General features: G+C 43.1%; 2 protein-coding genes across 5 annotated transcripts in view; one reads left to right on the top strand and one right to left on the bottom strand.

Annotated features, from left to right (window-relative positions):
• ASTN2 (astrotactin 2) overlaps window positions 1-15,881 on the top strand; it is a 384,514-nt gene that overhangs the window by 123,220 nt on the left and 245,413 nt on the right. The window lies entirely within an intron of this gene.
• TRIM32 (tripartite motif containing 32) lies at window positions 951-14,589 on the bottom strand. 4 transcript variants are annotated; one of them, XM_017856270.1, is made up of 2 exons: window positions 14,510-14,589; window positions 951-4,593 (listed from the first exon to the last, which is right to left on the bottom strand). In XM_017856270.1, the coding sequence occupies exon 2, from the start codon at window positions 4,510-4,512 to the stop codon at window positions 2,551-2,553; it is 1,962 nt and encodes a 653-aa protein (XP_017711759.1). In that variant the 5' UTR covers window positions 4,513-4,593; window positions 14,510-14,589; the 3' UTR covers window positions 951-2,550. The 4 variants fall into 4 exon arrangements, with proteins under 4 accessions (XP_017711759.1, XP_017711760.1, XP_017711761.1 ...); XM_017856271.1 differs by having other exon boundaries at window positions 951-4,590; XM_017856272.1 differs by lacking the exon at window positions 14,510-14,589 and adding an exon at window positions 14,229-14,317.

The raw sequence follows: 15,881 nt of genomic DNA, 5'->3' as shown, positions 1-15,881 counted from the left end.
GAATATTCCAGGAATGAAACCAGGTTATTTTCACATCAGTTATCTCATACCCTTCTAGGAGGCAGGGATCATTTTTGTTATTTTCCAGAAGAGGAAGAGTTAAATGACTTGCCCAAAGCCACATGACTAATAAGACAGAACTATAAGGTAAGCAATGTGGTAGTTCAGTGGTTTTCAGAAAAGTATTCTATAGATTCACAAGTTTTGCAATGGTAGCACAAGAGGTAAGGTAAAGGGAGGAAACAGCATATTCTTCAGCAGCACAAACCTGCTTCAATCAGAGCAGCTGCTCTTTGATCTATTTTACATGATAGACTTCCATATAAGACTTTATTTGGACAAGGGTACTGCTGCTTTAAAAAACAACAACAAAAAAAAAACTGCTGTAATTGAACAAATTAGTTTCCTGGGGCCCTAGTCTGCAATTTAGTCAACACAGCAGATAATTAAACATTGACTGTACTAAGCACAGCCTAAAATATTCACATCAAAGGGGAAAAAGAAAAAACACTTAGATCACACTTCCATTTTGAGTCAACAGATACTTGCTTTACTTGAGGGAAAAGGCATGACTGGTTTAGATGGGTAGAGATCTAAATGTTGAATGTCACTCAGTGATAGCACCTCTTTCAAAGCATGGGCAGCTGGAGGATTCCTGGCCTCATTTACCTCCAACCAGCCCACAATATTATATTTATTCCTCCACTGCAAACGGTGTGCCAAAGGCCCGAGCCACTGTTACTACCTCAGCAAGTCCCCCACTGACAGCAAAGACAGATCTCCTGCTGCTGGGTGCCCACACAGATAAAGTGGCTCTAATAACTAGTGAAGTCATTTGTGATGCACTTTTAATTGGATCAGTTTCCTCTCAATTACCCAATCTTTGAAAATCGGATGCAATTTCATAATCAGAATATGGGGCTTTCTCCAGATGAAAAGAACAAGACAAACTAGTTCAACATCATTTTAATGACCTCTTTACCTATCCTTTGGCAGCTATTACGATACAAGCCAAAGAAACACTACTACCATAAAAACAATTTTGTGCAGCTCAGTTTAGCAAATTTTGTTTACATGAAAGCAAGGGAGCTGCTCTTCGGCTTGCCATCAGCCCTGCACCTAGAGTAAGATATATTGCTTAGTAAACACCAAAGCCTCAGGAACCTCATCACAGGTTCTCTCACCCACTTCTCATCTCAAAAACAAGACTAAATTCCTTTTTGTGAGCTGTAATTATAAACATAAAATATATAGCAGAAGCTCAATTTAGAATAGGGTATTGGTGACTCTAAACCTTGGGGGATGATTCTGTACATATGTATTTGGGAGAAAGATTTGTGTTATTATCTTTACATAACAGTGCTTTTGGCTGAATTTTGACGTGGATAGATACCTACACTTTCAAAGAACACAGTGAGATAAGGAAGCAAAATGGCATAGTGCAGGTTATCCCTCTTATTATCTCCAAAATTCCGTATTTAATTAAAAGACATGAACACCAGTGATGAAGAAACAGTTCTCAATTATTTAATGCTTGATAGAGAAATGGAAAGAAATCCTGAAACCAAATAGTATGTACTCACTTGAGGAAAATACAGAATAACAAACCAACAGTTTTGCTGTTTGTTTTAGTAATGAACATGAAAATGTGTCCACCTCTCCATTTTGTTGGCCCTGGCCTATGTTGTACAATTCCTTAGACACAGGCCAGAAGAGAGAGGTAGTATGAAAAACGATGAGCCCTAGAGACTATCCAAGTTTGCTGACTATATCAGCATTTGTTTGCTTATTCCTAGCTGCCTATGCTTTGGCATAATTCCAATCCATATTATGCTTCTTTAAAAGGCAAGCAATTTCCAGGCTGAAGTCGTCAATACCAACCAACTAGGGTCAATCCATTCTGTCACATCTGCAGTTCTCAATCCAAGATGGCACAGATCCTCCAGGTGAGAGGTACTGCTTCCTAAAGGGCCTGTGTATCCCCTTTGGTAGCAGTAAATGAATGAGCTTTCACACTGGTAAAGACGATCAGACTGAGACATAATGTTACAGGAATATGTCTGAAATGTCACTGAAAGGTGGAGCAGATCCCACTGAAGCATGCACAGTGAATCCAATCAGAGTTGAAGAGAAAGTGTCACAGATGAAGCACATTATAATAGGAAGGAAACAATGGATCAAGGGCATCAAAGCCAAACGGGAAAAAATGAAGGATTTAATACAAGGGCAAATTTCAAACATGGCACAAAGGGCTAAAGTGGCGCTCTCTACTAAAGCCTTGGAAGTGCCTAATTGCTAATCAAACTTCAGCTAACACCATTGCGTGTCCTATTTGGGCAGTGCATCTTTTAAAGCTCTAAATTTAGGTGGGAAGTGGGGAGGGGGAAATAACAAATAAAAAATATTAAAAGATGGAGCTTCTAAAGTTCTAGAACTACCTAGCTGGAATCAGTCCATATGCCGAGTCTATTCTATATGTGCCACTAACAACCAAGAACTAAGGGAAGAGAAGTTGGCTTGCGAGCAGAAGAAAATGGTGTTTCTCATCCCCTATGGGGTGGAGTATCTTCTCAGATGGTAGCTGTAGATCTTGATGCAATGATCCCAACAGTCCAAGACCAGCAGCTGCCCCTTAGGAGTGAGGGCTATGCCCACCGGACAAGTAAGTCCCTCTCGAATAAGGACACTATAGCCCCCACCCTTAGGAAAATGGAGAATTTCCTTGCGACTACTGTCAGCCACAATGAGATCACCACGAGCATCCACACACATGCCAGCAATGCAGCGGAAATCCTCGTTCTCTGAGAAGAAGTGGCTAATCTGGCGACCCAGCTGCCCATCAGGGCCTACAGAACCAATGGAAAAGCCACCTTCCAGGTGGTGCTCATTCTGTCGATTCTCCAGATTGAGGCCTAAGCCCTGGGTGAAGTAGACAGTGCCCTCAGCATCACAGGTGACAAATTTGGGCCGCACAGCACTGCACAGGCAGCTGTATTTGACCACCCCTGATCCTCGATCAACTGTGAAGCACCAAAGCTTTCCACCTTCCACATCGGTTACTACAAACTGGCCAGATGGCAGGGCTGTGATACCCCATGGTTTGCTCAGCTGGCTCCTATGACAGGCCACACAGTGGCCATCCAAGGTATATACCTTGAGGGAGTTATCATAGCTGTCAGTCACACCAATCAGCCCCTGGCAGTTCATTGCCACTGAGAGAGGAGTGAGGTTGGGTAGATCCGCCCCAAGAAAGCTTAGCACAAAGCTATCAATGCCACTGGGGCTGCGGCGGATTTCCTTCAAAAAGCCTTTGCGGGTAAAGACTTGTATACGATAGTTACCACGGTCAGCAACTAGCACTTCACCTTGACTGGTCACGTAGAGACTGACTGGTAGATTGAACATTCCTGGAGTGCTGCCTTTGGCCCCCATCTTCTTGAGAAAGAGGCACTGCTGGATATTGGAGGCTGCCTCAGGACCCCGCTGTTTAGCAGGTGAGGCCCTAGGGCTGGCAACCACTTCCTCCGGGCTCATGTCCATCTCTCTAAATGTAACAGAGGTAGAAGCAGCAGAGGCTGCCGCCTCCATGGCCCAGGAATCTTCCATGTTAACTGTCCGGGGCTTCTTAACAGCTTGCCCAATTTGGAGGGGGCCAACATGACCTACCTTAAGGAGCTCCACATCTTGCAGGGTGAGCTCTCGAGGTAAGCTGGCAGTGAGCTCTGGCTCCTCCTCATCAGCTGTCTCCTCCAGTAGTGCTACATCTGCTTGCTTGATCTTGGCCAGGAAGTAGTCACAGCGAGACACAGCCTGCACCTCTGCAATGTTAAGAAGGTAACTCTGCTCCTCTACCACTTGACTATTGGACTTCTCAACTTCAGCCAAAGAGCCTGTGAAGAACTTCCGAGAGCGAGCCAGCTCATCCTGGACCCTGCGTTCCTCGTGTCCATACTCCTGGAGAACTGCTTTATACCTTGCCTGAAGGTCCTTGGAGACACCTTCCAAGGCTACCTTCCGCTGCTGCAGCTCCCCCATAAGTTCCCGCAGACGAGTCAACTTCTCTCCAAAGTCCCGACGCCGCTCCTCAGCAGCTTCTTTGACAGGGAGTGTACAGTGGCCAGGAGGCTGATGGTCTGCCTCCCGGCAGGGCTCACATAACACCAAACCACAGCTCCGGCAGAACTGCCGGGGCAGACGCCGCCCACAGGACCGACACATGAGCAGCCCCACAGCCTCACTGAGCCCAGCTGTATCAATGATCTTTAGCACTGTCAGATTGTCTGTCAGCTGGGTCAAGCTGGTTATGCGGGTAATCTTGCTGCAAAAGGGACAGCGGACACCATTGATGCTACTGGCCAATAGCTTCTCCAGGCACTGGCGGCAGATGGTATGGCCACAGTGCAGGAGCTTGGGACGCAGCTGCTCTTCTGTGAAGGACTCCATGCAGATGGGGCATTCTAGCACTTCCCGGAGGGCATCCAGGTTCAGGTGAGAAGCTGCTGCTGCAGCCATTGCTCTTCCTTTGAAGGGTACTGCTAGCACAGCTCAGAACTGAACAGCACAGTATTCATGCCCTAGAGGGTAAAATTCCTGCTAAAGAGAAAAAGAAACCATTATTCATTTTCCTCTGACTATATAAATCAATTCACTCAAGAAACATTTAGAGAATAGCTATGATCAGTCGTTCAGTCATTCACTTACTTTTTTATTGAGGTCTATTATGTATCACGTGAAGGTGACAAATAGGGAAACAAACAAGACAAAACACTGCATAGTGGGTAATAATTCAGATTCTGGAATCTCAGACACTTACTTAGTTGCATGACCATAAGGAAGTAACTCAAACTTCCAAAAGCTCTTTCCCCATCACTCATCCGTAAAATAGAAGTAATAATGGTGTCTGCCTTATATGGTTATTGTAAGGGCTAAATAACAAGACAAATATGATGTGCTTAGTATATAGCACCAGGGAAGTAGTATACTTGTAATAAATGCTAATGATTATTTTCATATTTGGTGAGTTTTACAACTTATAATTTACACTAAGAGAAAAGCACAGGATAATTATGCACAGTAAAAGGAATAAGTGTGACATGCAGGTCCACATAATGTTCTGCTGGAGTACAGTGGATGGAATGATGGATTCTACCTAACAGACTTGGGGAAGGCTTCCCAAAAGCAGTTTCATGCCTAAGATATGTCTTGAAAGATATGAAGGACTTATATGAGGGATAAAGGTACTTTAAGCAAAGAAAACCATGTAAGCAAAAGTGTAGAGGCTGTTTTTTTTTTTTTCATCATGTCATAGAGTTTACTGTGTCATGTTTGGGGCCCTAGGAATCATCCACAGACTTAGAAAATTGTGATGATTAGCTTTAGGTAATCTGCAAAACATTAGATCAGAAAATACACATTTTCCATGCATCTATCCTCCTACCTACTCATCTACCCACCCATCTAAGTTTAGGTATCTTGTTCTGTGCTAGATACAAGAGGTCTTCAGGATACAGATCCTGCTCTTCAGATATTCAAACTTTATAAAAGACAAGACACATAGGCAAATAATAATGAAGGCAGAAAGTAGTACTATAAATGAAATAAAACTAAGTTTGATGGGGTTGAGGAGTCCTTCTAATTTGAAGGGAAAAAGAATTTTCAAAAGGAAGATGACATTTTATATTGGCGTGGAAAGAAGCATGAATACACGGAGAGGGAAGAAAGAAGTAGGCAAAAGGCACAACCTTAACAAAGTTTAAAAGGCAAAGGAAAGGACAAGAAGTTTCATGTATTAGAAAGAAAACAGAATATTTAATATCTATGCACTTTATCTTCTCCATCTTTAAAATGGAAATAATACTGTCTTTACAGAGTTAATGTAAGAATTAAATAATCTATAGAGTATATAGAATGCTAAGATTTGGCTCTGCACAAAAAAAGCCTTAAATGAATTTTAGTTCTCTTTTTTATTATCCTTAGATTAAAACAGTGGGAGTATATATGGGGAATAGAGTAACAGGCTTGGAAACGTAAATTGGGGGAATAATTATAAAAGGTCTTAAGAGCCAAAATGAGATTTTTGAGCTTCATTTTCAAAGGCATGGTGAGGCGATAAATGTTTTGAAGCAGGAAGCTGATTATGATCAAAGCAGGAATGCAGTGGGGAAACAAATCAGAGAAGACAGGGGTAATGGGGAGTCTGAACTAGGGAGCAGGTGTTAGAAATGGAAAGATTCATTTGAGCAATATCCAGAAGTATAATCAGTAAGATTTGAAAGGTGAGTGGATTATAGTGGGGGAGTGATGAAAAGCTGAGACAGCCAAAGACTCAAGTCCAGATGATTTAAAAAATAGCAGTGCCTTATCAAGACAGTTTATTTCTGGCTTACAGTACCTTCTGCTTCATCCAGTAAAAATCATGAACACTCCAACCCTCTTGATATACATATGCTTATGAAGTTGACCCAGAGAGATCTCAGTCCTCTGTAGCCTTAGGTTACTGTCAACTTATACCCCAAACCAGAACGAATAGGTCTAGCAAGTTGAGGCATATGATAAAGTCAGCATTTCATAAATGCAAATCCTACAGCTGTACCTGTGCAGTCTTGTGATCTGCAGATGGTCAACCACTAAGGAGAAAGAGGAAGTGGAGGGCAAGTTCGTTGGATTTTAAGGACAATGCATTTAGCTCAAGAACACTTTGCACATGACATCAACTCTTTCTCCAGGCATAGAGAAGAACGGGAGTTAATGTAGAGATACATATTACAACAAGTTTCTACTATATTAGCTTTGGAATGCAATCTGACAAATATATAGCAGCAGACATGCACAATTATCTAAAGTCAATTCTTCCTCCCTGATATCCCACTTCGTTTGTACTACAAGGGAAACTGCATCTAGTGCCTACTATGTGCTAGTTACTGTGACAGACACTTTATATGCTTAACCTCTTTTAATCTTCATGATGACACTATGAAGTAGGTAATATTTTTATTATCCTATTTTACAGATGAGGAAACGAATACTCAGAAAAACTTGCTCAAGGTCACGCAGCTCAAATATGGTAGAACCTTGCAGTACAGATATTTTTACTTTATTTAACCCAACATTATTTCAAGCTATTTTTTACTGTCACATAACAATCATTAACTAATGTTCTCTTGACCATACTCTGGGGAATGCTGCCTTATAGCATATGCATTTTCTCCATAACAGAGAAAGAACACTAATATATTTATGAGATTCTGCTGCTACAGAGTGGGATAGATTGATTTATTAGCTGAGTGACCTACTCTCACAGAGCAAGCTTGCAATCCCTTCTGACTCAAATCCATACCTCAGCAAAACAGTACTTACCACATATCATAAGCATATGAGGTCTGATGTGGATATCTGAAACTATGAATGGTAAATTCTTAAATGTCAAGTGTCTAGAGGCAATAGTATAGACATACTGATAGAAATTACAATTCAGGATCCATGCAACCCTTCTGAATTCTAAATCAATAGCTACAGTTCTCTCTTCTATCGTCTGGGACAACAGACTGAGGACAACATTTGGAGTTTGAATCTAGAACATTACCTTACAATGCACAGGGACATCTGTGTTCTTCCCAGAGCTGGCAATGCAGATCAGTTTATTAGACAAGGCTGCCAACTTGTAAAAATAGCAGCAAATTATTTCCCCAGCTTTCTGGAATATCATATTCCTCCTATTGAAAAGCTTCCTACCTCTCTAAGACATCAGGTTAAAAAAAACGAATTTACTATGCCCACATCCCCAAATTATCTCAGATGACTACAGCTTCACCAAGCTCTCTGAGGATGTCAAGAATTCCTGCCCCAAAGCTGCCATGCTTTGCCAGGAAAACCTGTGTTCCCTTCATGAAAGCATAAGGCACGGATATAGCCTCAAACCTGGAAAAAGCCAGAACCACTTTTCCCATTTCCATGACTTGAAAACATGGCTTTGTGAAGGATCCTAGCCTGAAATGGGGCTAAGAGACAGGCAGATACAGCCTGTCTCCTCCAGAAGGGCACATCTCGTCATTACTGTTAATACCAAGAATGACTCAGATAGAAGGTCAATTAGACTTCAGTTTCCCCAAAAGGCTACACAAATAAAAGGAATTGTCTTATCATTCTAAATCTTTAAGTAAGCTGCCCATTTTCTGCCAGCTATCAACTCTGCAACCAATCAGAGTGAGTATCCAACATGCTATGTATCATCTTGGCTCCCTTCATGATCCCTTGAAGGTCTGTTTCCTGTTGTGCACTTTGTCCCATTAATTCTTGATCTCCCACCTCATCTAACATCAGCTTACCATCTTCTCACAACCCTTGACCTAATGATTAATACTGTACATACCGTACCATACTGTACTAGCACATCTCTTCAGCTCCCAATGAGAAACTATCCCTTAAGCTCTGTCTACTCTGGCTGCCCTAAGACTCAGAAAAATTACATAATCATATTCCATATTAATCTAGCCTCTTCTAGCACCACTGGGTTTTCCCCATTCCATGAAATGAGTAACCAAGGTAGTAGAAAAAGCAAATAAACCAAAGAAAAAGAACCTTGAAGTTATATAGAACTGAGATCATATCTCAGCACTGTCACAAGTTGTGGGGAAGGAAGCAATTTATTTAACCTGTCTAAACCTGTTTTTTTAGTTTATAAAAAGAGTACTGTAATGACTATGGATTTTATGCATATAAAGTACTTAGCCTGATACCTGTAGGTGTATAATAAAAGGATGCTAAATAAATAATAACCAGAAACAGCATTAACAATAACTGTACTAGTATTAGTAACATATTCAGTTTACAAACTACATTTTGAAAGCATGAAGAAACTTTCCTTTCATGGCATACAAAGGCACATAAAGATTAATAAAAGGGCTGGTCAGTTTTGAAGAGTTTTAATTAAGAATGTTAGACATCCAGGCTAAAAACTGATGGGTAAATGAATTTACAACTTCTATTGCCCAGAAAATGAGCTGCTGTAGCTCCTTCAAGCACAGACTGAGTATGAAATGCTAGAATTTGTAGCAATCTCCTCACTTGAGACCAGCAGGTGGAGGTTGCAGTGAGCTGTGATGCTGCTGCTGTACTTCAGCCTGGGCAAAAGGGGAAGAAAAGGTAGTAATCTCAAGTTGTAAAATAGATGAGAAAACTAAGACCAGAGGGGGAAATTAAGACCACAAATCACACAACAGAACTAGGACTAAAAGACACGAACTAGGAGTGGGCAGTATTATATAGATTAAGGAAGTAGGCCTGAGGGAATCAGGCTTTCCTGGATTTGAATTCAAGCTCTACCACTTATTGTGAAGACATGGGCAAGTTATTAATACTTCTGTAGTTCTCAGTTTACCTATGAAAAGAGGCTTTAAAATAGTCTCTTCCTCACAAGGTTATTGTAAAGATTAAATGAGATTACATGTGTAAAGCACTAAGTACAGTACCAAGCCAGGCATGCAATTAACTATAAATAAATAATAGTTTTTATTATTATTAGCAGTAGTAGTGGCAGCAGCAGTTGCTGCTGCCACCACCCAACCTATTAGAAGAAACGAATACGCACTTTTCAGCAGACTGTACCCAAGGCCTCAGATACATACAATTAAACAATAAAAATTCTGACCCCTCCTAGAAACTGTTTTACCTGATCCCAGAATCTAAAGATTACAGATGATCTAAGGTTTCAAATCTTCATCTAATGCTTGAATCGCCACCATGGGGTAGTTCTCTAGATGTCTCTATTTCCTATACCTATATCAGCCTTTGGTGGTTTAGGCCACAAGCAAAACTAGAGAACTTTAAGCAATTAACAAAAGAAATCTTTACTAAGCACCTACTATGTGTCTGGCCCTGTGAACGGTACTGGTGATACAATTTTGAGCAAAAAACAGACATAAACAGTGCTTTCCCCTAAAAACGAGAAAACATGTAAAATATTGCATTTCCTTTCACAAGACATAAAGGTCCATCCTACTATTGACATGCTCCCCTGGTTTGACCGGTTTTTTTGCAAGGTTTATCTCATTTCCTTTTATGTCAGCTTTCTAAACTTTATTCCTCATGCATTCTAACAGAATGCTAATCAAGTGCAAAACTATCGCTGTGCCACCAAAGGCCACTCATTAACAGGACTGACTTTAAAGAAGTCAGTGAGGCCATCACCTGACATCCACTCCTGTGTGTTGGAGAGGATTCTGATGAAGTTTAGATTACTCAGGGCATTTAAGGCACCTGCAGACAACTAAGATAAACTCAACAAGTAGGGGCTTATAGGGAAACACAGCCATGCTCCTGAAGTTGTACCAGTCTGGGGCAAACAAAACAATCCAGAAGGAAGTATGTTTGTAGAAAAAGAAAACTTGAGCTAAACTATGTCAAGGGCAGGCTAAATGAATAACAGGGTTTCCTGGAAAACATGCTTGCCTGTTGTCTCTGTCTTCCTCTAAAACTGCAGGACCTAGAGAGACTCCCTTGCATCTTTCACAAACATCTGAGTAGTATCTACGCTGCCAATATGACTCAAGGAATACAAGACAAAGGAAAAATCAATAGCCCTTTCTCAGAGACCTCCAACTCACCTCAACCCTCGCTCTTTCAATTCCTTTCCCTGCATATAACATCTGTTCATTTAATCATGAGATTATGATTAAAGGATCAAGGAGATTCCAGGAAATATACAAAATGGGATGAGAATTTTGGGGACACTGGCAGAGACTACTTAGGGTTATCAAAATCTGGCAAAGACCTTGGGCAACACAGTGAAACCCCATCTCTACAATAAATTAAAAAAAAAAAAAAAAATCAGGTGTGGTGGCATGCACCTGTGGTCCCAGGTACTTGGGAGGCTGAGATGGGAGGATCACTTGAGCCTAGGAGGTTGAGGCTGCAGTGCACTGTGATTGTACCACTGCACTCCAGCCTAGGTGACACAGCAAGACCCTGTCTAAATAAATAAATCTGACAAAGCAATACTTAGTTCTCTTCCAGCACTGCCTTCCTCTAATAATTGCTAACACTCTTAAAGCAACTACTCTTTATTGTCAGGCATTTTTTTATATGTTCTCATAGTCTCATAATAACCATGTAAAGTATGTGTCATTCCTCTTCAAAAATAAGGAAACCAATGCTCAGAAAAAAGTAGCCTGTCCAAGGTCTCAAAACCAGTAAGTAATAGAGCAAGGATTCAAATCCCAGTGTCAACTCCCAGTCATAAAATTACTAACTTAAAGGATGTTTCATAGTTCCTAGCTTTAGACAAAGTCTGGCTGAGAGGTTGGTAAGGGCACCTAGAAATTATTTTTAAATTTGATTGTTTTACCAGAAAGACAAGATGGAGGGAATGTCACAAAGGTTCCACATCAGTGTGCACAGACAATGATCTACTTTAAGGGCCTTATAAACTTTTGGCTTCCAACTACTCTCCAGACATAAACATAGGGGCTCTGAAGGGTTGGAAAAGCCTTCTAATAAAACTACTATAATGTAACACAGGTGTGAGACACAACTGAGTTTGTATCCCAACCTAGCCACTTGTTCTGTAGCACCAGGTATGTCACTTAACCTGTTATTTTTCTCACCTATAAACAAGGAATAAAACCCGGACTGTTAGCAGGATGACTGAATTCACTAAGATAACGCACATAATAAGCACTCAACAAATGATAATCATTTGCATTTTTAATAAATTGAAGCTGACAGGACAAGTGCTTGTCCAAGGTAACATGGGAAATTAGAAAGAGTAAGGAGTTTAGACAGGACTGATTGAATTCCCATGACATATTTTCTTTTAGGGATGTGCATGGATATTCCAGCTAAGTCTTGCTGTCAGATACAGTCAAGTTTTGTTTCTGAACTGGCTTCAGCAATGCTGTAGCTAGTCCTGGAAATGATAGAGCCAATGCTACTATTCTGTTCCAGAGAAAAGCAGTCCAAAAGAGACCATACAGAACAGTAGTTACTCTCCTTCAAAGTATGACTGCCTTCAGCCTCAGTCCCTGCCGTGAGGTGTTTTTTCAAGCCAGCGGCCTCCATACCTCACCCCATAGTCCGTTGCACCTCATCCTGCCTAATAACCTCAAGCTTCTCTCCTTATCTAGCCCCTGGTCTTGGTCTAAGAACAAATCAAGAACAAAGTCCAGGGCTCCTCCCTACCTAATCAGAGAGATTTACCCCCCAACTTTAGAGTTCAATCTGATAGTCAGTGATACTCACTGGGCAATCCTCGTTTTCATTAGAGGGGAATGGGCTGAGAAAATAAGACTCAGCGGGTCCTAGCAAGGAAGCAGCAAGGAAAGCGGGAAAATACAGAGTTATAGAGATCTGGGTATGAGCTTAACTGTCATTCCTGGCTATGAAAACTTAGGCAAGTCACTTCCTAAGCCTTAGTTTCCTCATGTGTAAAACTGAATATAGTCCTTAGAAGGACTGTCATGAAAACTGAGTAAAGGAGTAGATACAAGACTAAAAATTACTAGACTTTGAGAACTTACTATGTGCCAGATCCTAGGCATGCTAATTTACTTCACTAAATCCTCACAACAATTCTGTGACATAGGTCCTGTTATCATAACCCCATTTTACAGATGAACAGCCAAGGCACTGGGTGGTTAAGTACTCATTCAAGGCCACAAAGTCAGGAAGAGATAGAGCTAGGACTTGAACCCAGGGTATCTGACTCTAAAAGTTGAGGCAGAGTGCCTCAACTTTGGCATTACTGACATTTTAGGCAGGATAATTCCTTACTGGGGGGGAGGGGCTTATCCCATGCATTGTCAAATGTTTAACATTAACATAAAACATCATATTTAATGTTTAATCTACCCACTTAAGGCTAGTAGTATCCCCCACCCTAAGTGTGACAACCAAAAACCATCTCCAGACATTGCCTAATGTCTCCTAGGAGACAAAGCAACCCCTGGTTAAGAACCACTGCTTTACAGTCTAGCACAGGACTAAATGCTCAATACATAAGGGTTCCCTTTTTTTGTTGTTCATTTTTTTTTGTTTTTTTTGTCCCTCTCCGAGCCCAAACATCTCACTCACAGAGCCACTGCCCCTTCAAGCTGTAATGGATCTTATATAGGATAAATTATTCCACTCATTCCCCTGGAGGTCTCACATTCTATCTGCTATGGTAGCTTGGGGTACAAGGAAAAGGGCTTAGGCAGATGACCTTGAATAGTTCCATTTCTTCTTCCTCAAAGCCTACCACTTTCAGTGGGCCGGGAGAGGAGGAGGGAGAGGGCGGTGATCAGAGTGGAGTTAGTGGCAATACCATACCTGCCTTATGATAACGGATCTTTGTTTAATAAAAGAAGAAGATTCTACCCTTCGCAGGGATTACCACACTCCTTCAGGATATCTGAACTGAAGATTTATCACTTTGTTCCTCAACACCTGAACTCTGCTCATCTTCATATACTCATCCAGAGTTTCATACATTACTTTTAGGTCCTAAACTCCCCCTGTCTCCCATGTAGCGATTTAAGGAAAATCTCTTTAGCAGCCCAAGACACCAATCCACAAATCTACTCATTGTCCTTTGATTCTATAGCCCAGTTAGGACATTTCCACCCCACGATTCAATCCTCTCCAAATCCTGTCCACAACCCTCTTACAATACCAAATTCCAATCTTTGGGGCTGTATGTTGCAACCCTCATCAATTCCTCACTCATATGCCTCAAATCCCTCGGACACAGATCCTTTAATCCCTATTTCCAAATCTTTGCCGCACTCAGCTCCGCACCTCAGTTCAACGCCCCAATTCCTCACTTCAGATTTCTGCTCTCCCTCAATCTGAACCCCCATCTCCTGCATTCCATCAGGCACTGTGCCGCCCTCAAACCCTGCTCCTTCCTCTTATGCACTGAATGTCATGTGCTGCCTTCACAACTCAGCCAGCTCCCTTCGTCCTGCTAACAAGATAGAGTCCCTCAAGAATTCACCCCACCCCCTCTATCTCACCCTCAGCCCACTCCGAAAGCCCTTTCTCAATAGCACTTAGAATCGCCCTAGACCTTGCTCCTATCATCTTACACCCTGTCCTTGCCAGATGCCTAGCGCCCCCAGATTCCCTCTAATCTCATCGGGGCCCCCCAGTCCCTTCATATTTCTGAAATTCGGCACCCAGGTCCCTCCAGGGCCCTGATTCCCTCCCATCTCCCACATGCTGCACCCCGTTCCTCCTCAGGGCCCCCACATTACCTCATACCTCCCGAGATGCTGCAAACGCATATCTCTTCAGAGCCCCTCGCTCCCCTCCCCCAGCTCCATCTCCTCGGATCTCCTCAGCCCCACGAATCCCTCCCGAGCCTGCCCCTCGAAGCCCCACCCCCACCCTAGTCCTTCCCCTCAGATCCGGTCCCCAGACCCTGCCATTCGGCGCGGCCGCTGCACGCCGGCACGTTCCCCCGACCGGCCGCTGAGCCACGGCCCACGACTTCGGCCGCGGTCCCCAGTCCCCAACCCTCCTTCCCGCCCCCTACCTGACCGCCCGCAGCTCCGACGAGTCCACCGCCGCCAGCCCACCCGCCCGCCGTCCTCTGCGCACGCGCCGTTGAGCGCCCTTTGCCGGGCGCCAATTCGCAGAGCTCCCTGTCTGTCACTGAGCCCCGCCTCCCGAGGCATGCTGGGGCTTGTAGTGCAGCGGGCGCCAGCGCGCGGGGCCAGGCGGCCCTGCAGGGGTGAGCTTTCCTCTGAGAACCTGGGGCCTTAGCGACACGTAATCCAGTGTTCCGTCCCCTTTGTGCAGATGAAGAAACCGAGACCCATGGGCGAAAGGGACCTGCTCAAGTTCACTCAGTAAGTCAGGAGATAAGCCAGAATGCGTATCTGACTCCAGTCTAAATGTCTACCCTTTCACAAAACCTAGCCTCCAGGGTAGTCCTCAACAAAGCGTTGGCACCTTGCTGAATCTGTTTTTCCATCTGAGAAATGGGCCAATGGAAGAATCAAACTTCCATTCTGGGAAGGTCGAGAACCGGGACTCCCTAGGAAGGGCAGTGCTTTGGCCCCATGTCCTGTGCTCTGATAGAGCGCTGCACTAGAGACAAGTTTATCCATGAACCCATTGCTCTGTAAAGGAATGTTTTGCCTACTCAGCTGGGAGGCCGACAGCAGAGGCAGACATGGGGAGTACACGCTGCAGCCCCTGTCCCTGCAGGCTGAAGGTACCCGGGAATCCAAACCAAGTGTAGTTTTGGGGAGTCAGAGGTGAAGGTGGAGGAGTCTTACCAGTTGGGAGGTGACCTGGCCTGAGATTTGAGGGAATCTGGGGCACTAGGCATCTGGCAAGGACGAGGTCTGATACAGGACTGACTGGCCATGACCTGCACTCTCCGAAGTAGTTTGGGGCCAATCACCTACTCTCCAAGGTGATTATACTGTACAGCTTAGGAGCACAAAGGAGTTTGAAGTAGGATGGACTTGGATTTGAAATTCCTCTTAGCTATGTGACCCTGCACGATGATAAAACAGTAACCGAAAACAATAATTAACATCTTTGAACACTTGCTGTCTGGCTACAGCTAAGGACTTCAGGTGCATAGCTCACTAAATCCTCATAAGGACCTCATGAGATAAGGCAGCTCATGGTTAACCTACACCTGTTGTGTAACCTAGGTGGTTACACAACAAGGCCACCTGTGCCTAAGTATTGGAGCCCAGATTTGTACCCAATTCTATCTGAGAACCCACTCTTAACCTTGTTTACTCTTTCTCCCCATTTTCTAAATTTCTAAGTGAAGTTTGCCAAGAAGATAAACCAAGATTATGGTAGTTTGCACTTAATGATAACTATATTTGAAAAATTGTAATTAGCAGGTAGGGGATAAGGGAGAGGCGGTGCCAAATGATTTC

The sequence above is a fragment of the Rhinopithecus bieti genome, unplaced genomic scaffold (genome assembly GCF_001698545.2).
Source record: "Rhinopithecus bieti isolate Rb0 unplaced genomic scaffold, ASM169854v2 scaffold_42948, whole genome shotgun sequence".
NCBI classification, from domain to species: domain Eukaryota; kingdom Metazoa; phylum Chordata; class Mammalia; order Primates; family Cercopithecidae; genus Rhinopithecus; species Rhinopithecus bieti.
This window is presented reverse-complemented; position numbering and strand designations above follow the sequence as displayed.